This window comes from Cuculus canorus, chromosome 3, assembly GCF_017976375.1.
Source record: "Cuculus canorus isolate bCucCan1 chromosome 3, bCucCan1.pri, whole genome shotgun sequence".
NCBI classification, from domain to species: Eukaryota; Metazoa; Chordata; class Aves; order Cuculiformes; family Cuculidae; genus Cuculus; species Cuculus canorus.
Window position 1 is genome coordinate 101438 of NC_071403.1, and position 22962 is coordinate 124399.

The 22962-nt window shown below is 39.2% G+C and overlaps 1 protein-coding gene across 3 annotated transcripts in view; it reads left to right on the forward strand.

Moving 5' to 3' along the window:
- Positions 1-22962, forward strand: part of MBOAT2 (membrane bound O-acyltransferase domain containing 2) — a 100567-nt gene that overhangs the window by 66996 nt on the left and 10609 nt on the right. For all 3 annotated transcript variants that reach the window (XM_054061210.1, XM_054061208.1, XM_054061209.1), the window contains 5 exons: positions 7836-7890; positions 8729-8912; positions 15333-15525; positions 18437-18540; positions 18877-18941. In XM_054061210.1, coding sequence (XP_053917185.1) covers positions 7836-7890; positions 8729-8912; positions 15333-15525; positions 18437-18540; positions 18877-18941 — 601 coding nt within the window. The remainder of the gene's footprint in view (positions 1-7835; positions 7891-8728; positions 8913-15332; positions 15526-18436; positions 18541-18876; positions 18942-22962) is intronic.

Consider the following 22962-nt stretch of genomic DNA (forward strand, 5'->3'; position numbering starts at 1 on the left):
AGCAGGAGAGAGGAAGAGAGATACTGTCGCTGCTTAACTTTATGTCTTGTGGTGTTTTCCCTTTTTTTGCTTATAATTCCTTCATCCCTGCAGAGCCTCACTCATTTTGCTGAAATTCTGTATGAGATCAGAGACCTTTACAGGGATCTTGAACAGAGTCTCATCAAATGTTTATATTCATAACTTATTGAAGTTCTGGAGCTGACAATGTATTTATTTTTAATTCTCCAAAGCTACGGAATGTTAGACTTGTTATTTCACATGTAAAAGGGAAAAAGAATTCTTACAGCTTCTTCCAGACTTAGTCTGATTCCTTTTCTTTAATTCAAGCTAAATAATACATAAAACTGTAAAGGAACAAGTTGTTTCTTAAATGCAATGCCCATCTACTAAACATGAAATATAATTCCTCCAAATTATTTCTTCATCTTACTATGTTGCACTTGTGTGTCCATAAAAATGCGTGGCTAGCCAGAGACATGTGAGAAACCAGAACTGCAGCGCTCTTCTCTCAGCTGCTTCTTGGTTCCCAGGGGCTTCTCACATGCTTTCTGACCACAAAAAAACCCAACTCTTTTTTCCTGTGTGCACCCTTGTCCCATCCCTTTTACCTCATGTTTCAGCTCTGTAGTTGCTGATTTTCAAATGTACGTTTCCTTGGATGCTGCTTGCTTTTTTATTCTAATTATTATTTCCTCCTGTGCACCTGGCATTGTCCAGTTTTAAAAGCAATAGAGTAGATATTGATGGTAGTCTGGTAAAGCACTACATGTACTGTGAGAACTAAAAGGAGATAAAGAGAACAATGAATACGCAACTCAAAATGGGTTTGTGGTTTTTTTTACATCTGCCATTTCGTTTGAGTGATGTATTGGTGAAATATACTTAAAGGCTAATCTTACACCAGTATTTTAGATCTCATTTACTTTGCTTCAACAGCAGACAATTGGGACAGTGGCTGGATTATTTTATGCTGTTTTTCTTCATGCTTCTATTGTTCTATTACAAAGTTGTAAGATTTCCAAATAAGTTATTAGATCCTGTTTCCATCTGCGATATAAAGAAAGTATAGTCTCTGTCCAGTATGGCCCCTGAGAGGAGACTTTATGAAACACATAGAAAGTGGGAAAGAGATGAGGAAAAAGAAACAAAGGTGATGTTGAAGAAATACTGTATGTGCAGTACAGTATTAGTATTAGTACTGTAATGTGCAAATACTGTATTAGTTACTGTGGTCTTAATTATTTATCTGCCTCATCAAGCTGTGGTACTACAACATACACTTGGGATGTTTTCCAGACAATGCTTTTAATTTTTATTTTTTTTAATTAAAAAGTAAATTTCTTGTTGGTTTCCAGCTAACGAGCAGTCCTGTCCAACCTGCAGTGCCTGTTATTATGTTAGCAGGAATGGTTTTGTTAGCTGTTCTTGGACAAAATAACAGTGACAAAGGTACTGAAGAATGTTTCTTGATTTAGTTGATATAGGCATTTCTTCTTTATTTTCAGTTAACAAGATTCTTTGCCTTTTATTTTTCTCAAAAGTATACTTCCCATATTCAGCACATTCAACATTACATCTTTCCAAAGGCTTGTACACAACTTTAATATTGGTCTGCTCTGGCTTATTTAGGGTGGAAGTGTGGATATATTGAAGTGTTGAACAGCTCTTGCATTTCTGTACATGAGATGTGGTATTTCAAATTTATTTTAAATAAATACCTAGAAAACCTGAACATGATTACTGGACTGAATCACTGATTGTCACAATGTGACCTCGTGGTGAAAGAGAACATACTGTGTTTTGGCCAAATGAACTCATGCGATAAAGTGGGTTGTTTTGTTGTAGTAAGAGGCAGTCAATTAAGAATTTAGAGCTGAACTTGGCACGGGAAGTAAAGACTAACAGGAAGGGCTTTTACAGGTACGTCAATCAAAAGAGGAAGGTCAAAGAGAACGTACCCCCACTGATGGCTGGAAATGGGGATCACGTATCAACAGATGAGGAGAAGGCTGAGGTACTTAACAAATTTTGCCTCAGTCTTCACCGATAACTCCTCTCCTCAACCCTCCTGGGTCATGGGACAGCAAGATGGTGACCGGGGGTAAACTCCCTCCCACAGTAGAGGAGGATCAGGTTTGTGACCACCTGAGGAACCTGGACATATATAAGTCTATGGGACCTGACGAGATGCATCCCAGAGTCTTGAGGGAATTGGCTGATGTGGTTGCCAAGCCACTCTCCATGATATTTGAAAAGTCATGGCAATCAGGAGAAGCCCCTGGTGACTGGAAGAAGGGTAACATTGTCCCCATTTTTAAAAAGGGTAGAAAAGATGACCCTGGGAAGTAGCGACCTGTCAGCCTCACCTCTGTGCCTGGGAAGATCATGGAACAGATGCTCCTAGAAGCTCTGCTAAAGCACATGGAGGGCAGGGAGGTGATTAATGGCAACCAGCACGGCTTCACCAGGGGCAAATCCTGTCTGAACAACTTGGTGGCTTTCTATGATGGGGTAACCGCAGCAGTGGACACAGGAAAAACGATGGATGTGATGTATCCAGTAAACTTTGGTAAAGCCTTTGACAGGGTCCCCCACAACATCCTTCTCTCTAAATTGGAGAGAGATGGATATGGGTGGACGGTAAGGTGAATAAGAAACTGGTTGGATTGTCCTATTCAGAGAATGAATGGCTCAAAGTCCAGATGGAGACCCGTGATGAGTGGTGTCCCTCAGGGGTCCGTACTGAGACCGGTGCTGTTTAATATGTTTATCAATGATATTGACAGTGAGATTGAGTGCACCCTCAGCGAGTTTGCGAATGACACCAAGCTGAGCGGTGTAGTTGCCACACCGGAAGGACAGGATGTCACCCAGAGGGACCTGGACAGACTGGAGAAGTGGGACTGTGTGAACCTCACAAGGTTCAACAAGGCCAAGTGTAAGGTCCTGCACTTGTGTCGAGGCAATCTCCATTTTCAGTACACGATGAGGGATGATGTGATTGAGAGCAGCTCTGCAGAGAAAGACTTGGGGGTGCTGGTTGATGAGAAGCTCAACACGAGCTGGCAATGTGCACTCACAGCCCAGAAACCAACTGAGTCCTGGGCTGCATCCAAAGCAGCGTGGCCAGCAGGGCGAGGGAAGTGATTCTGCCCCTCTGTTCCTCTCTCGTGAGACCTCATCTGGAATCCTGTGTCCAGTTCAGGAATCCTGAACGTAAGAAGGGTATGGAGCTGTTGGAGCGGGTCCAGAGGAGGCTACAAAGATGATCGGAGGGCTGGAGCATCTTCCCTAGGAGGACAGGCTGAGAGAGTTGGGGTTGTTCAGCCTGGAGAAGAGAATTCTCAGAGGAGACCTTATAGTGACCTTCCAGTACCTGAAGGGGCTACAGGAAAGCTGGAGAGCGGCTATTCGTAAAGGCTTGTGGTGGCAGGACGAGGGGGAATGAGTATAAACTGGAGAGGGGCAGATTTAGGCTGGACAGTAGGAATAATTTCTTCACTGTGAGAGTGGTGAGACCTTGGTCCAGGTTGCCCAGGGAAGCTGTGGCTGCCCCATCCCTGGAGGTGTTCAAGGCCAGGTTGGCTGGGCCTTGGGCAGCCTGATACAGTGGGATGTCCCTACCTATGGCAAGGGGCTGGAACTAGATGATCTTAAAGGTCCCTTCCAACCCACACTATTCTATGGTTCTGTGAATGCTGTTATGCTTATGAAAACAAAGGTCTCAAACTATCAATTTGCTTTTTTGATTTCAAATAGGTTGTTGTTATTATTATTACTACTACTATTACTATTATTGTTATTATTGCTATTATGTCTTTTTAAAAGTGTGCATTTGGATGGTTGCTGTTGTGAATGGGTAAGCAGGAGAAAACTGAATAAGTCTTGAGACACAGACTCGTGCGCTTATGAATGTAGAACTAAATACTCTTAAGGATTTTTGATAGCTCATCATGACCCAGTTCCACTTTATAAATGCTCATATTACATTAAAAAAGTTGCATCTGTCTAACCACGAATGTTGTTTTCTATTTCATCTGTGAATTGTGTTAGTGAAACTGCTATGGTGTGGTGGTGTGGGGGTATGTATGGTTTTTTTGGGTTTTTTTGGTAACTCGATGCTTTCTTCTTATATCTAGGAGTTTCTCTTAATGCTCTCTCTCCGATTTTCAATCTATATTTATATAGATTTGTTTTTTTAAAAAGCTCTCCCTTGTGTTAGTGACATTGTGGTCGTTATTGTATCAGTTACGAACTCACTCTGATTATAGTCCATGTCATTAGTCTTTGAAGGAATTACACTGTATTTCTCCACTCTTAAGTCTTCCTGTGCAATTCTGGCCCTGCGTTTGCTTCCACAGCTCTCTGGATATCAAGACTTCTGATTTTTCTTGCTTTTGGTAGTTTCTTTGCAATTTTACTTTGCTAGCATCTGCGTCTGCTTTTGTTGCTGCCAATGTGTAGTAACAACTAAAACTGTTGCTGTCTGCCTTCTTCAGGCCTTAAAGTATTTTAATAACAGTGTGCATTTGGGCTCAGCTGGTGATCCATTTCAGAACCTCAAATTAAAATTTATTGTAATGACAACAAAGCCTGTGATATTATCTCAGTGCTTTAAGCATTATTAAAGTAATATAATGTTATGTGTAAGCATTATTAATGAGTTACTGATTAGCCAGGTTTCATGCAAATACAAAGGTAGTTGTCATCAAACAGGTTAACCACAAAGCTAGGATTGTGCTGTCGTGTGATTGTAAATGTTGTATTATTGTAATGAGAACATGGCAGTAGTCATAACATGTCTTAATAAAGCCTATATGGCAGAATATTGGTGTGTACCTAAAGATGTTGATTTTGTTACCTTTAAGTTGTTGTCTCCAGAGGAGGAATGAAAAGATGAAACTTCCTCATGGTCTGTGCCACTGCGGATAAATTTGGTTATTGATGATTTGCAAAATTATGTTTCGAAGGAAGGAATGTGGGAGTATTTCCTGTTTTACAGATGAGAAAACTGAGTTCTAGTTGCTGAGTGACCAAATGATTTCACCTCTCTAACAGTTGTTTGATAAAACTCATTTTCTGCAGTTCCCACTGTGTGATTTGGTAGCAAGTAAAAGCTGCAGCTATTGCAGTAGTCTCCTGCTTTGGGACAGGAGAAAACAATTCTCATAATCCCCAAGGAAAGGTTACAAAACTTCATGAGTTCCCTAGCGGTGACGGGCTGCTGAAGTGGGGTTACTTCATCACCAATGTGTGATAGGTAGGGAATGGTTACCATTGATGAGACCTCTGTTCTCGTGGGCAGCTGCGCTGCCTGGGAAATATTGAATGCATATCTATTAATTCATCTCATACTGGATTACATCAGTGTAAGGACACCTTTTCTATATATATTTTCAATGAATCAAAAAATGTGAAGAGCAGCTTCCTGGAAGCTTTCAAGAAGATGACAGAGGCAGAGATCAGTGGTTTCCTTGTTCGTGCATGCTGAGCAAAGATGATAAAAGGCACTGAGAAAACATGTAGAAAAATACAGGAAAGCCACTGAACTGACCTCAAAGAAGCTGCTGTCTGGGGGGAAATCTTAGTGAGATAGGACAATGAAAAAGTAATGGAGGCGTACTTGTGTGTGGTGTGTTTGAGACAGCGAGTGTATTGCTCACCAGTTTATTTAGGCCTTCAGTGACTTCTCATATATCTACGTATAGAACTTGAACCCATTTAAAATATGCCAGTTCTTTCTTCCTCACCCCTCCAAAAGTGTAAGTTGTATTGCTGTGATTAGATTCTTCTCTTTCAGGTTTGAGGTTTCCCCCTCCTTTTGCACACCACATAGATGAGGTGAAATCTTTCATTTGACTGATTACCTTTAGTGGTTAGTCTGGCGTTATGCATTTCACCTGGCGACTGCTTCCTCTTTCTGACTGAAGGGTGAAATAGTCACGTGGAGTGTAACAGGGAAGAAGGCTCTTGCTCCAGTCAGTTTCCAGTTTATATGCTGTGCGACAAAACTATGACCCTACTCTAGTCATGTTGTGTGATTTACTTCTTTGTCTAGGAGTCTTATAAGTTTGTGTTAAATTCAAAAATTCACTACTTGGGAACTGTAACGTTAGGGCCTTAGAGGTTGAAGGACCTTTAAAATTGTTTCTCCCAAATGTTCTATTCAGTACAGTTCTCAGTGTAGAAATCTTTGGTGTAGCACCAAGGAGAAAATGTGGAAACGTAGTGATGGGGAAGAGAATGTTCCTGCATGAATTTAGGGGTGATGCTTTGTCCTTCAGTTTCTTCCCTTGAGTGGATATGAGTGGGGGTGACTTTCCACCAGGACTGAGGAAGGTATTTTTCCATGTCAGATTGGAAAAGCGATGGCAAGTCGCTAACCCCTCTGTGTTCTTAGCTTTGATGAAGACTAAAAGTGTGGTTTTGAAGTTATAAATGTGTGTAGGTCGCAGTTCTTGGAGTCACATGAAGACAGCAGAGTTATCTTTGCTTTAGATGACACTTCTCCCTTGCCCCACAAATCTTTTTTTTGTCCTAAGCCTGACTGATTTTGATACCTAAACCCAAAAATTTCTCCAGTTAAAACTTTATTTATGCTTGGATCAAATATAAGGGCTTCCCTCTGTGGATTTAGTGGCATTGATAGATAGGGTTGAAAAAAACCCCTTTCTGTGAGTGCAGGATCATTTTCTATAGAATCACTTGTTTTCATAAAGCACATGGGGATTTCATAGCTATATTACTCCTACTCTTCCATCAAATTTGTTTAGAAATTGGTTGTTGGGTTTAGGCACTGTGAGGGAGGAAGTTAATTGAAGGGGGATTCCATAAACTTAATTCCCTTTAGGAAACTCTGCTCATAAAAAGAATTATTTTAGTGTTTGCGGAGGCAAAGAAAACTTGCAAATGTGACCGGCAGCACTGATGCCCGAACCAGTGGAGAGGCTGCAGAAGGAGCTGAAGCAATCTTTTTGGCAGGGTGTTCACTGGTATAAACCAAGGCTGTGGAAGGAAGGAGCTCTGTTCTTGTGTGCCTCTGAATTAGTGTATTTTGTAATAATTTAAACTGTTAGAGGTGATATTTTTTACTTTTCTCTTTTATGGGAGTACTAATTTTGAAGCCTGTTTTCCAGAGATAGGCCATCAGCATTTCAGAAAGTGCCACAAAATGGCAAGAAGGTAAATTCAGTCTTGCTGCCGAACTTAGACTTGGCCTGCCCTCTTCTGCTAGCAGGGGTTAGGGCTTCTTGTTAGTGCTAATGAAAACTGCTTGAACACCCTTTTCTGTTGTGCCTGCTTCACTGGACTTTGTTTACAATATTTACTTGTGGTGTGAAGGTGCTTTTGAGGTCTGCCTTAAGTTTTGAATTGCTTAAATCTATCTTTGACTGTGTTCACGCTATACATCAAAAATGCAACGGTTCGTATGACGTCCCTGTGTTGCTGCAGTGTTGAAAGGGGTTTGGGGCTTGTCCAGCTTCCAGGACTGGGACTAAAGGGGTTTCAACCCTGCAGACTGAATCTTAACTGATGGAGGGGAGTTGTATTTGTCAACACTTAGAACGGGCCTTCTTAAAGCTTTCCTGAAATCCATGTCATTTCAGGTTTAGGCATTGTTGAATATAACCGAGGATATGAGAGTTTGTAATTTTGTCAACACTAAGAATTATTTGATCCATCTCGAGCAAGAATGTTATGTGACATAATACCTCTGAAATGATTTGAGGATTTAGGAAATTGTATTGTTGCATGAGGCTTGCTCTGCTGCTAATTAACGTGTAGGGGGTTAGCTTTTCTTTATTTTTCCTTTTTCCGGTCCTCTTCCCTAGGAATGTTTCGGAAAAATGAAGATTTGACTCCATCACAGAGGTGCTTGGCTGTGAGGTAGGCTTTCAGACTCTCCAAGTCTAGTTTTGGTGGGTGGGGTGGGGGGAGGAGAAGCTGCTGGTTTGTGTTTTATTAACGCTGTGTTGAATTGCTGCAGTTCACATTCGAGATAGAGCTTTTACAAACTCATGTAAAACAAATCCATGCTTTTAAAATTTGTAGCCTAATTCATACCCCTGTTCTATTGCAAAATATCACTAGAAGTAGGTTTTATACTTAACTTAAGGAAAACATTAGAAGCTCTATGCAGTCTATGCAAATTAATGCCATATCAGATGGGAGACTAGTTAACATTCAGTCAACATATGAAGCAGTTGGTGATTGACCGTGCTTGTTCATTTCTGGTTTTTGGTATTTAACTTACTTTTTCTCCTTTATTTATTCAGGAGACTTGAAAATAGTATGTTGTCCTGAGCAAAACAGTCTTGACTTGAGACATTTTCCCTAACTGAAATTATTGCCGGTTAATACAAACCTTGTTTTTACTGATTCAGTTATTGAGGGGAAAAAAACATAAAAAGTTGAACAAACACTTAGGGAAACACCCTTCCTTCTCCTTCCCCAGGCTCAGCTTCAGTCACACACTCTTCTGGGCAAGGAGAGAGTCATCGGAGTTCAGGAGATCTGTCTGAAAATGCTCTGTATGGATTGGAAGGAAATATTATGTGTAGAATGTTTTAAGCTGTGATTACAAAAGATGCACAAACTGATTTTCTCACATGTGGTTTTTAATGCAGTTAGAGTAAGCGATAACATGGAAAAGTCATACTCCTACTGTGGAAGTTGTGTAGAACTACACATTCCATCTCACGAGTTGCTTGTCTTTGAATTACAGACGCATGCCAAGTCTACTGGAGTATTTAAGTTACAACTGTAATTTCATGGGTATCCTGGCAGGCCCGTTATGCTCTTACAAAGACTATATTACTTTCATTGAAGGCAGATCATACCAACTGCAACAGTCTGAAGCAAATGGGAAGGAAGATACAAAATACGAACAAACGGATCCTTCTCCAAATGTAAGATGTATGACTCTTGCAGTGCCGATGCTTACATTGTCATTGCATGAAAAGCTTGGTTTGCACTGTTCATTTACAGATGTAACTTCTGACCTGTATCTGGGATTAATTCATCAGCCGTTCAAGAAGTTAAATGCTTATCTTTTTTAAGGCAGGTTTTCTCCGTGGTTTCCAGTCTGGATCTTTTGGATAAAAACAGATTAAATTTGCACTCCCTAACAAGCTTGTCTGGTAAAAAGCCGTCATACGTGTTTCCTTCAGAGCATACACTGTGCATAAAATGTCCTGGTAAGGACAAAGTGCACATTTTGTCATTTGAAAGCTGATGACACTTAAAGGTTCCAGCAAGGTTTCATGAACGTTCTCAAATTCTGCTGTATTTTAACATCTTCGTGCGGCAAGTGTAAAACGTACATGTGTAACAAGTTGAAAGACACTCAGAAATACTTTAATCTTTCCTGCATTCATTCATGTAGATAGTTTAAAGATGGATTTTGATCTGAAGGTATAGTAAAAGATGTATTAGTCATAACACTATGGCTAGTAATCCATACAACATAATTCTTTCTTCTCTTTGTTCCGTTATCGGAAAAGAGACTGAATACATAGGGAGGAAAGTCCAGCTGATCAAACAACCTTTCTTGTATTGTATGGCTGAATTAAAATCAAAAGCTTTCAAAGCTTGCTACTTTTAAAATGTAATCCAATTAGTTTAATGCTCAGGGTATTGAATATTATCTTTTCACTCTTTTCATATCCTATTAAATAGGAGTGTATCAGACTCTTAAAGTTGTGTGTGCCTAAGATAATTATTACTGCACATAAAAAGCAGAATTATTATGGAGTTGGCTGGAACAATTCAGATAAATGGATTTCACGAATTCCAGTGCTGATTATCTGTTTTCTGTTTATCTTGTGGACCGTTGCTGGAGCAGATAAAGGCATTGCCACATGCAGCTGCTTGTCACGCCCTAGCATCTGGAGGTTAGCATCCCCACCGCTGGGCTAACAGGGACTGCCTCCCAGTCAGTTGTGTCATCTCCAGCCAATTCCATCCTTTGAAGGCGAATGAGGACTCTTTGCACGTTCCATTCTACCTGTGTTGTGTGATTGCTGTAACTTGCACCACAGGAATGTAAACTAGAGGCTAGAGGATGATAAAGTTTTAAACCTCTCCACATGTAGACAAAGTACCTGAGCTCATAGAAGTGTGCTCGGGAAGGGAGAACGACACCAGAGGCTGCTTGCATAGATTGGGACCTTGTGGTCCGTAGTCCGCGCTGATGTGTTGTACTGACAAAGTGGCGGGCACTTCTTTTGCTTTTGAACATGGTGTTGGCTCAATACAGTCATTACATCTTATGTAATCTTATTATGTTATCTTATGTAATGTATGTTATCTTATGTAATGACTCAGGAAAAAATTTTTCACGGAAAGAGTCATTGGTCACTGGCAGAGGCTGCCCAAGGAGGGGGTGGAGTCACCTTCCCTGGAGGTGTTTAAGGGACGGGTGGACGAGGTGCTGAGGGGCATGGTTTAGGGAGTGTTAGGAATGGTTTGACTCGATGATCCAGTGGATCCTTTCCAACCTGGTGATTCTATGATTCTATGTACTAAAATCCTATTTCTGCAGACAAATAGTGTAGTAAAATTATTGCAAATAAATGGCACTAAACAAATCTGCCAGTATCAGAACCTCTGGGCATGCACCTGCTGATTGTCTGGTAGGACTTCCTGGCTTTTTACCACATAATCTTGCTAGCAACCTGAACAAAGTCGATAGAAATAAGTGTAAACCTATGATGGATTCTTCTTTCAGGTAAGCAGTATTCCTTAAAACGAATTGCTCTTAAGATGCTCGAAACTTTTTGCTATTTATGCTGCTTTAGCTTTTGACAGAAAAATCAAGGCAAAAGCTATCTGTGCTGTTGATACTCATCTCCCAACTGGTGTTAGAGAAATCTGGCTGCATTTTGTAACACCAGAGTATTGTTTGCTTTTAGAGAAACACAGATGATATAATTTTACTGCATTTGCTGCATCAATTTTAGATATTCATTGTCTTGTTCTAGAAGAATGTTTAAATACCATTACCTTCATATTAACACTTTAAATTTGTTCCTCGATTCTCAAGTTATTTCAGTTGTTAGTTAAAAAAATGAAATGTAATGAGGATCAGCAAATGTTAATGTAGTAAATGAAAAAAAGACTCCTTCAGCTGAGTTACAGTAAGTTTCATTTCTTGTGAAATATAATTACTTAACCAAAGTAGTTCACGGCAACCTCCTCCTCGATCCTGTGTGTTGACTGCATGATGCTAACTTGGTTTAGTATTTTTTTTGTGTTCATTGCATGTTAAATGAATCAAGTCACCATATTAAAACATATTTCTTATATTCCTCCTATTGTGCCTTTTTGCAAGCTATCAGTTGTTGGTGCTCAATGTGGTGTCAGCTCTCAGAAATTAATATGTCTTTGTAAGTTTGTTTTTATTATGACTACCCCTGAAATACAGATTCCTATCAGCAGATAACTGCTTTCATGCTTATTATGCAGTCTCTTCCTACAGATTACAAAGTTCTTGATAAATTACCTGTAATTTTTACCTCTGGTGCCAGCCTCCTCAAAATACTGTGCTTTAACATAGTTCAGTATTGTATTGAGCTCCTTATTGCTTGCTTATAGACTGAGAAGATTCATTCAAACAGATTAATTCAAATAAAGGGTTAAAAGATCCCTTTGTACTTTTTGGTATATATATTGATATATATCATGCATGTTTATATGGTAATATATTTATAAAATTCCTGAGCTCAGTGAATGTTTTGCCTTTATTGCGTCAGTTAGAAAGCTGTTCCTGAACTCCTTTCTTTGATTAAGAATCTAACTTTCACCTGCATTGCACTTCCATCCAATGAATGCACATTTGGTTCCGCCCTGGCACTATCTTTTAGCCTAAATACCTTTTACCTTCCCAGTGTTGGCCATAGTTGATAATTTTATACGGGTATATTGAGGTTATTATTGAACAAAGCTAAATGAGCCAAGCCTTTCTACTTTTTTTGTTATAGAATAGATTTTATGTTCTACTCGGTGTGAGATCAGTCGTTGTGCAGATGAACTTGTTGTAATTCCTTAACAGAGCAGTTATTTTGGGGAAGTGCAGGTTTTGAGTTCTTCCACAATAAAGGTATGTTACTTTTCAACTTGATATGTTGAAAACTTTAAAGAGTGAATGAAATTAAACTTCAAGCTTTTAAGTTACTTCATCCTTGTAAGAACTGAGGGCACTCCAGTGAAGGTGCAGTCCGGTGATGGCCCATTTATGCCTTGGCAGCGAAGCCTGCATCAATAACCTGGTTAATTCAGCAGTGGGAAGTAAATTATTGTTTTATCAAATGCATTTCGATAGGTAATTGAATTATAGGTTATTTTGATAAGGACTTCTGTTTCTGTATAAGTGTATTCAAAACTGGAGTGCTACAAACAAGCGTCAGGCTGTAGCTCAGCCTGTCCAGGCTAACGCGAGCGCGAGTTCTGGCTGACGCTGGCGGGTCCTGACTGTGCACGCCGGGTCCTTCGCTTGTCGCAGCAGCGCGAGCGTGCAATTGCACCGTGTCGCGGTCTGATTCAGATCATTGGATCCATCGCAAACTAATTTGTTGTTCAAAAAAAAAGAAGCGAACACCCTCAAAGGCTAGATTTTCACTTCATTTACTTCTGTAATTTGACTCACTAGGAGGAAGAGCATGGGGGGCGGACTGGAAGATCTCCAGAGGTCCCTTCCAACCCCTACCCTCCTGTCATTCTGTGAAATGCTTGCAGCCAGGGTGAGGGGGCAAGGCAGGATCGCTGCTGCTCCGTGTTGCAGCCGGGGGCCGAGTTGTCCTCAGAAACCCTGCTTAAACTAGTCTGGAAACTGCAGTTCCCAGGTGTTGTAGAGGAAGACGGTTTCCACTGCTGTTTGTGAAAGACACGAATGAATATACCTGATGGTGATCTGTCTAAGTCGTGTCAGCGTGCTTGGCCGGGGTTCTGGGATTTATAATTACTGAGTGAAATAGTATAAGTAAAAAAAAATAAATAAAATTTATGCACTTCCTGGATGTAGTTATGCTTGTCCCTATGCCTAAATGTTGCTGCTAAAGTTGTAGAAATACATCTTATTAGTACTTAATAGGTAAATTAAAACACCTTCCTCCTACAGTATTCTTTCTGCAACTGAAAACGGCAGAGTTTATTTTTTAAAAGTACAATTTATGTGAGTCACGTATGAGTTTTTTCTTAAGATAAATTTTGTTGAAACTTTGATGCTTTTCCTTAAAAGAAAGGCTTTCACCTCCGTGATTTAGTTAAAAACTTTCAAAGAGGTAGGAAGTGTATTTTTGGTTGAATAGGCAGATTAATGATTTTTATTTACCAACAGAAAAACTGGTAAATAGTGGCAAGAAGCAGGCCTTTCAACAAAGATAACATTACTTATAAATTGCCAAATCATATTTTGAGATTTTGTAGAGGTCTTCAGATGCAAAACACCTATTTTATGTGTTTATGCTTATATTTTAAGTTGCATGTAAATGTCACCAGCTTATAAATACTGTTTCTCATCCTTAAATTGAACATGACTTTAAATTATGGCTTAGACTTTGAAGTTAAATCCTTGTAACTGTCTTCAGAACTTTGGCATGATGCCTTTTGGTATTTATAGATTTCTAACTTTGGCACAGCCAAATTAACGGTTCATTAGTGTTAATAATAACTGATTTTCTGAACATTCATTTCTATTTAAATTCCTGAAGGAGTTAAGCTGAATGAATTTTCCCTCTGCTCTGGCAAAGAGAGATGGATTAATAGCTGCTAAAAAAACCAAAGGAACGCTTTTAGAAAGCTAATGCCCTTTACTTTGAACTCTTGTAATAGAGTAAAATATTAAAATGAAGTTTATTAGAAAGCAAGTAGAAATAAATCATTAAACATCAGTTTTAGCTGCCTCCTGAATTACCCATCTGGTTTGTTTAGTTTAATCGGCTGACCTCTGTGAAATATCTTTTGAAATGAGCCATGTGAAATATGTGCAATACCCAAGGTTACCCTCACCATTTTACGGCTTTTCCAAGTTTTATTTTTTATCAGGTTATACCATCTCTTACATCTATGTGACTGGGTGGATCTTTGATACCGTGTCTTGCAGAAATCTGTGTTTTCAATTGGGCACTTAATGCTCCATTCTGCATCGTGGATCAGAATTACTCTTTATTTTGTTACTAGATATGTGAAGCTGCGCTCTAATGGATGCAGGATGTTATCTTTAAAAAGTTTGGGCAGGAATACTGGAAGCAGGGTGGACAGAAAAGGGATTCTGATTATCCTTTTGTTTTGATGCTTCGAAGAAAAATAGCTCCATTGATTGTTTTCTTGCCAAGTTTAGTGTTTGTAGAATTGTAATGTAGATTAAGATTGTAATGTCTGAATTTAAATACCAAAATTAGTTACAGTCCTAACTTGAAAATTACATTTAAATGACTTCGCTGTCAAACTTCTCTTTCGTAGATGATAGGTTAGTATGTTACTTCAGGAACTTGCACAGAACACGGTATCTGCCCTTGGGATGTGGATCAGTGTAGCTACTTAGAGCAGTCAGTGCCTGTGTGTTTTATTATAGAACTTCAGAAATGTTTTCCTGCAGATACGTGGTCTTTAGTGCAGTGGTTATAGCGAAACCAAATTTGGAGAAAATCTGAGTCCAGGTCCTGCTTGAACAATGTGTATTTACACACCTGTGAACATCTTATTTTGACTCCTTATAGCTTGATCACTCCATTTGGGAAAACAGTGATCTTTACGTACAACTGAGGTATTTCAGCTGTAAATTGATAAATTATTTCAGTATTTTAGTTGGTTTAGAATTTAGATATTGTAATAATCTATCAGAGATGGTTGATCTATTGAGTTGGGCAGCATTTGAACACCCACATTATGCCAAAGATTACCAAAAGTGGACTGAAGCTTTGTGACTGTTCATGCAATCTCTGCCGCAATCCCGCTCACCTTGTCCCGTACTGGATGCTTTGTGTTGTGATGCCTTAACAATTTACTGCTTCAGTCATTTGACAAGCAGATAAGAAAAACTGCAAGTTGCACAAGATATTCCCATTATTGTAAGGGGTTTTAGTGGCTCTGTGTAGTCCGATTGGATTTGTTGTGTTTGCCCGAAGTGGTGCTCACAACTTACTCAAGATAACAATATTCCGTGAGATTCTGTAAAATGTCACCTACTATTTTAAAGTTGGTAGTAATTATTACTGAAAAAATGACACATATATACATCTGTTTAAGGAACAAAGATTATAACCTGTCTTTGTTTTCACTGGATTGACAGAAAAGGAAGTTTACCATGTATCCCATCTTGAACTTTTCAGATAGCCGTGGCACAGAAACTCTTAATCTGTGGACTGTCCTTACTCTTCCATATGACCATTACAAAAACTTTGCCTGTGGAATACAACATTGATGATAACTTCAGAGCTACAGCATCGTGGCCTATAAGGTTTTTCTACCTTTATCTGTCTCTTATGGCTGCCAGACCCAAGTATTATTTCGCATGGACTTTAGGTAAGTACATATATTAAAGTGTAGGTATGGAGTTTCATTTGCTGCACGCTGAGCGTGTAGTAAAAAGTGGCAGTGCCCTCTTGAGGCCTAAGGAAAACATTATTGCATTTAAGTGTTTTGAGGTAGTGTCAAAGTACATTGAATGGTGTCTCTTTTTGAGTAACAGTACTTGCCATATATCTAAGCACGGTGTTGTGGCAGTGTTACAAATGAGATTGTGGTCTCCTGAACAAATCTGAGCGAAACAACAGGTTTGCTGCAGAGAGATTGTGTTTTAATGAGCAATGACTTATCTGGTTTTTAAAAGTTGTAGTCAATGTCAATCCAGTCTGATGCCCAGCCCTTTTTTTTTTTTTTAACTTGATATCTTGATTTTGGCATATCTGAAAAGTTAGTGATTCTAAGCTTTAGTTATCAGTAATTTACTTGTTATTCAAGTATGAAGGAAAAATGAATATATCGAAGTTCAGATCTGTCACAGTGTTGTTAATAGTAGATGGCATTCGCAGTGCTATTTTCAGAATTTGAGTGCCACTTCAGTTTTAGTCTTTGTTTACTAAAAGTTCTAATTGACCAACAGGATAACACCCATAGGCACTACTTTAAGATACTGAATAGGATATATTTTAGAGAATGTTTTGCTTTTCACTTCATGTTATTTGAAAAAAACAACACATACAGCAACAAAACGCTCTATTTATGTACGCTGCCATCTTGGAAGTGGCTCACACAAAGATTTCATCAGTTTCCTCCTCCACTCCAGTTTTACATATTTGTTTCATAATTCTTTTGAGAGAGAATCTGTGGGAAACAATGAAATAAAGAAAGCCTTAGTGTTGCAGAGCAGAGTGACTCATTTACAGCTGCTGGTTTCATTCCTGGTGAATGAATGAAGTGCTTTCAGCTTGTCTGGATATAGTAATTCTAGGGCTTGTTGTGGAATGAAATAATTTTGAATATTGTGCTCTTATGCAGTATTATCATCGTCTGTAAAGAGTACAAGTTATCTGAAAAAATGAATAATCGGTGGATTTTTTTCCCCTTTAATACTTCTTATGGTTTTCTCTTTATGTGCTTGCTAGCAGTGTAGTCCTTCGGTAAAACACTGAAGAAAATAAACTACTTCAACTCTGTACTTCTAGTTTGCTAAGTAACTTTTTTTACCTTCTTCCTTCCACTTCACCTTATCTAAACTTCTAATGGTATGAGTAGAATGTGAGGAGGCTGGTAATAGTTTTACTGTGTGTTTCTGCGTTGGAATTGTCCATTGATGTTCTTTGCACTTAGAATAAGAAATCTGTTAATAAAATTAACTACTTAAAATGAATGCTTAATAAAATGAGTGCTTACTCTTGCCATTTGTTCTTTGGCTAGCAAGAGGGTATGGACTTCATGTCTTCAGCTGTTTCTAATTGAGCATAAAATAATTGTCTAACGTTTGACTTCAACATCAGTGATAGCAGATACAGAGCAGCAGACTTTGTTGCTTTCAAAGACTTTTTTTTTTTTAAATGGATAAGGAAATAAAAATAGTATAAATAACCCTACATTAAATCAAATGTACAAAGACCTCTTCCAGAGTGGCAGATAACTGGAGAAACAACTGAAGGAAAGGAACTGCCTGAGTCAATTGTTTCTTTTACTTTCCAAATACACTGGAGTAATACATTGAAAAGCTTGTTAAGAAGAAAGGTAAATGCGAAAGATGTGAATTTTTTACGTACCACTACTGTGTAAATTCTTTTTAATATGGTAATACAAACTGAGCAATTTCTCTTACCTTGCTAGCTGTAACTTAAAAAGTGACACTCTAATTACAGTGCTTTAGAAGAATTCTGAGCTAACAGAGAGGGCTCGTGTCCTGTAACTAGAGGACTAGATCTGCATTGCTTCTGCAGAGCCTTTTGCGTTCCTTGCTTCCAGTTCCTCAGGGCTCCTCTAAGCTGGGAGAGGAGTTGGCATTCTTGTCCCCATGGGCGCTTATTTATCTGCCTAAGTGGATACACGGATGAGTTCGTGCCTCATGGATGTGTGTCCCTGTTTGGGTGCATGCAACCAATCACCTGGTGCAATGGAGACACTGTTTGGGAAAAGCTCGTTTCTGTGTAAGTGGCCATTTGAATTTGAGAAGTACCGTTCATGGAACTTTATTGTCTGAGCTAATAAAGCTGAGGCAAAGGTGATGACTGAAGATGACAGGTGGTGTTTAGACTGAGATCCCTTGTGTTTCCCCACCTAGTTCAGGTGGTGGTAGGTAGCAGCTTTTTCTCCTAGGGAAAAATGTTGTTTGCTTTGAACTGTTTGACCTCTGACATGCGTTGTAAACACTTTGCGTTCAGAAGTGTTGTTAACAGTGGCCTTACTCCATTAGTGGAAATCTGGCAAATCTGCATTGCTTAGTAAATTAGTGTTTTTTTCTATGAGGTTTGCACTGCTCTGTGTGGGGGTGTAAATGTGCGCCTGCTTGAAGTCAATCGTGCTATTTATCTCTATGCTCTAAACATCACTTTTGCTGCCTAATGAAGACTAAAGACATGGATCTGCGTGTTGAGCTGCTATCTCAAGTCATTACGGACAGTCACTTTCACACTCTTATGCATCTCATTGAGTCTGTTTTTCTGTTGGATTGCTCAAGCGAGGCTAAATAGGTGGCGTGAGAGAAAGGGGACATCTCTGCCGATATAAGTAGTGCCACCTCTCACTCTTTTGCTTTTGTAAAAGTTTAACTGAAAGCCAGTGCATTGCTTGGATTATTTTCCGTTTGTTCAAGTGTCTAATACTGCGATTCTTAGTATTTGATAAACTGTAGCTTTTAACATGTAATAAATACTTTGAATGCATTGCATGTGTGATGCAGATTTTGTAATACAGGCAGTTTATAATTCACTTGTTTCTTTTTGTTTCATTGCAGCAGATGCAATTAATAATGCCGCAGGATTCGGTTTTAGAGGCTATGATAAAAATGGAGTTACACATTGGGATCTAATATCAAATCTGAGAATCCAGCAAATAGAGGTTTGTTCATGGCTCTTTCAAATACAATACATGCCCATGTACGTAGTTGCTTGTAATTGCAGTAACATTTCCTATGCATTTTGTTCCTCGTGGTAGTGAATATGTTCTAAGTTAAAACTGATGTGTTCACACCCTTGGGAAAGGATGGAAAGTAATTTGGCTTGAATATGTTCTACTTGTCAGGTGCCTTCCAAAATATTTGGTTACAAGTAGTTGAGTAAATACATTACTCAACTCATCACAAAGTAGAGGTATTTTTAATAACATGTATTATATTACAAATATTTTGTACCATTTTACAATTAGGGAATTAATTAGTTTGTTTTTACTTTACAGTTTTCCACGAGTTTCAAGATGTTTCTTGATAACTGGAATATCCAAACAGCTCTTTGGCTTAAAAGGTATTTATTTCTTAAAAGAAAGCTTTTCTCCAATGAAGTTCTTAGATAAGTATGTCTCTGAGGGTAATGTAACATTTAAAGCTAAACCCCACAAAGCAGGATGATTGTTTAGCAACTACATGGGACATTGTTCCTTTAATACTTTAATTCAAGACTCTGAGTTGAACACTCCTTTCTTAGCGTAAGCTACCAGGTAGTGATAGAATCTGTTTTTCTTCACTGGTCACAGGGAACCTAAAAGTATTACTCTGTGGAAATGTCTCCTCCATTTTCTTTCTTGGCATTCCAAGCAGTGCACGTTGCTGAGAGCAGGCTGCCTGTAGTAACTCTGTATTTGTTTTTTTGGTTGTTTTGGGTTTTTTAGCCATGTAGTACTACAGGAACTTCCATACATTCTGGAGAGAACTTTCTGTGCTCTCCTTCCACAATGAGTGCATGGCAAAAATCAAACCCTGCAGTGTGCCATCGAAAAAAGTACAAATGAGTATCCCTCAGATGTGCTTTTTTCCTTGACTGGGAAATGGGTATAATGCCCAGTGAACTAAGTCACTCTGCTTTTACTGCTTCTTTGTGGTAACTAGAAAGTAAAGAAGTGTCCTTGAGTACTACATGGATGTTTTTTCCCTTCTCCCAGTCTCTGTGTAGATAACCTTTTACAAATAGGTGTGTGTTTAATTGAGACCCCGTCATGGGATCTCTCAGAGTTCCTTATCTCTTCTAGGATGGCTCGCAACAGGATGTTGCTTCCATCAAATTTCTTTATTGTTTTTGCTCTTTTTCCATAATTTCTTCCCTAAATGTTTTTCTGACCCAATTAAAAATAGAAATTGTATTGTCTATGATTGTTCTAGTTGGCTCAGTAGGCAAATAAACTACTTTAAAATGCATTTTAACTTAGTTAGAGAAAAGAGGTTTTTCAGTATTAAAGCTTAATAGGAGATAGTTGTGTTCCAAGAAACTTTTAAAGGTCCCAAGTTGAACGATGTTAAACTGAAGCAGTGGAGATGAGTACTGCTTCTGCTAGGAACTGAAAGAAAAAATGCAAATCGGTTGTCTGTGATGACATTAAAAGAAGATACAAGGAAAAATTCAAGCACCTTGTTTAATAAATTTTTAAAGAAAAATTCAACTTAAGGACAATCAATTGCTTAAATATTTAATAACAATGGTAGAAGAGTCTTTGAGGTCAGCCTAAAGACACGTTGATTCTGCCACAGTGAAAAGGAGAAGGGTGGATATTTTCTTAAAGATTTGTTGCAAGTAAGAGATTGTTTTAATTATTATGTGTGAGGCATAAATATTTGTCCAGAGTGTATCTTGTATTACAATAATTTGGTTAGTTGCAATGTTTGCATAGAGGACAAGCTCATGTATTACTTCAAACGTCCACTTTTAATACCTCACCTGTTTACCGTCTATGGAAGCAATTAAAATCTTATGAGTTCACCCTGATGAGGTACAGAAATATCCCATGTCAGTATTCAGTCTGTTGTTTTGATGCTTTTGAAAGAGGAACTGAACTTTAACCCTAAATGTGTGTAAAGCCAAACCCTTCGTAAAAACACAGTTAATGGTCTACAGATCACAAGAAGTTTAAAAAACTTTAAATGTAGGTCACAAAATACAGCAGTATGAGTGTTCCAAGCATGCAAGTTAAAATAGATATTTACATAGTAGCACATATCAACAATCTATGTGATGATAACTTTCCTGACTGGGGAGGCTGTTATTTTAACCCCCTCAGTCTGTTTGTTGTTTTTTCCAAAGAGAACACCTAATTTCTTTTGTCTTTGGTCATGTGTGCAAAACCTTTGTCGTTCTTGTTGCTTTCTTCTGGCTTCTTTCCAAAGTTCCTGCCGTCTTACAGTGGGTGTAGGACTCCAGCAAAGGCCTCCGAGGCGCTTCCCTGGCCTGTTACAGGCAGTATTGAGTGCTTTGAGTGGATTAATTACCCTTCTTTTCTTTAGATAACTCTCTAACATCACAGTATCACTTTGCAGCAGCAATCTAATGTTGATTTGAGCTCAGCTGATACTCAGTGTTTCATACTGCTGATTTATATTCATGCTGAGCTGCACTTCTCAGTCGTGTGAAATGGACAGGTACTGTTTTGTATCTTCCACTTTTCTTCTTAGATGTTCTAGGCTTTGGACTTCATCTTGTTGATTTCAGAACATCATTCAAGTCTATCAAGAAAATTTTGGATGGTAGTGCTCTGTCTGTTAAGAAAACAATGAGAGTCTCCTCATTCCACACCCTCCTCCACACACCGCTTCCCCTTGTGGAAAAAAGGAAGGGAAGGCAGGGTGGAAAAATATAGTTCTCAACTACAACCCAAGCTAGTAATGAAAGTGTGGATCCAGAGCAAGGGGAGTGCCTTCCTAAACAGTTGATGTGTTTTCCCACTCCTAGAGCAAATCACGGGTAACCTGGACCTCTGCCCCTATTTGAATAGATTTCCTCAGCCTGTTCGGATGAGCATATTTCCTTGGTTTGCTTTTAGGAACAACAAGTGAATTATTGGCAAATAATTATTTGTTTATTATTTGTTATTGGCAAATCTATGGAGGAGTTTTTAAGCTTACTTTTAACACACTGAAACTGAAGCCTCATGATTTCTCTTTTTCCTGGTGTATATCTTATCTGACTTGCATTGATATAGCTGAAATTCATTAATTTAGGTAGTTGTGTTAGCTCCTGAATGCTTTGCAGGTGAAAATCTGCTTAGTTGATGCAGTTTAAACCAAATAAAGATTGAAGGAATTTATCAGTTAATTAAGAAGACATAATTAATTGCCAGTCAGTGAAATATGTATTCAGAATTAATATCAGTATGAGAAGAGATAATGTTTTGTAAGTGCTTAGTGTTGTGGCTTAATAAATCTCTAAACGCGTCTGTAACTAATCCCAAAGAGATCAAAATAGTATACGCGCACATGCGTGGTTACATGGAAACCGCGCCTCCACTCCCAGGGGCGCATGGGTTACAAACCCAGCCCTCCTCCTGGGCGCTCTGCGCTGCCTCTGGGCACTCCGGCTCCACGAGAACCCGCTGTCTCACACGCCAGTGAGAAAAGCGTGCCAGGAGTTCACGTGCGTGCAGCTCATCGGGATGAGACATTGCTCGCTGAGTGTTGCACATGGCATGGACAGTCTGCCAGCCGGATGCAGGGCGCTCCGTGCCTGCGGGGCCGAGACAGAGGTCATGGTGCCCGTGGGGTGACTCCTGGCAGCCAGGTTTTGGCGACCAGTGTCTCGCTCCAGGGTGTTTCCTTGGCTTGTTTACAAACTTTCCTAGAGCTTTTCTACTTTCTAGGCTGACACCGTCTTTGTTTCAAAAGCCTCTCTGAAGCTCCCTGGTCACCGTTTCGTCTGTCCAGTGTTGCTCTTCTCTCTAGGGTGCTGTGCTGGGGCCCAGGTGCTCAGATAGCTTTGTGTATGCCGCGCCCGCGCCCTGCTTGGGCCCTTCTCATCTCAGTGGGCATTGTCCGGGAAGCTCTTCGGCCAGGGGAGGGGGCTCTGCTGGTACCCCGTGCTGGAGAACGCCTAAGAGAAACGTAGCACATCTCTTTGACTGGATAAACTAGACTCTCACAATATATTTTTGATCTTTATTCAAATCCTGCCTTTTTACCTTCTGCTCTTTAACACTGAGTGTATCGTTTGGTCTCAACAAATTTTTGTATATATGGAAGTTGCAATAAAGTAGTTACATTAGTAGTGAATGTTTCAGCCCTCCTTGAAGAACAGATGTGCATTCTTTTCTCTCTGTTTCTTGCTGTGTGATTATAAAACACTTTTACATATTGGTGTCTATGGCCTTTTTTAGTTAAAACTCATTTTTGTATGCTAGTCTTAGATTTGTGTTTGTGCATACTTGTGCTGTTTATTTTTGCTTCATGTTAGAGTGCATCTGTTTCCATATTTCCTATTGCTTTCTGGTTTTCAGATCATTAAAGAACTCTTGATGAAGCCATATAAGGACCTTGCCATGTTTCCTATCATTCTTCCACATCATGAT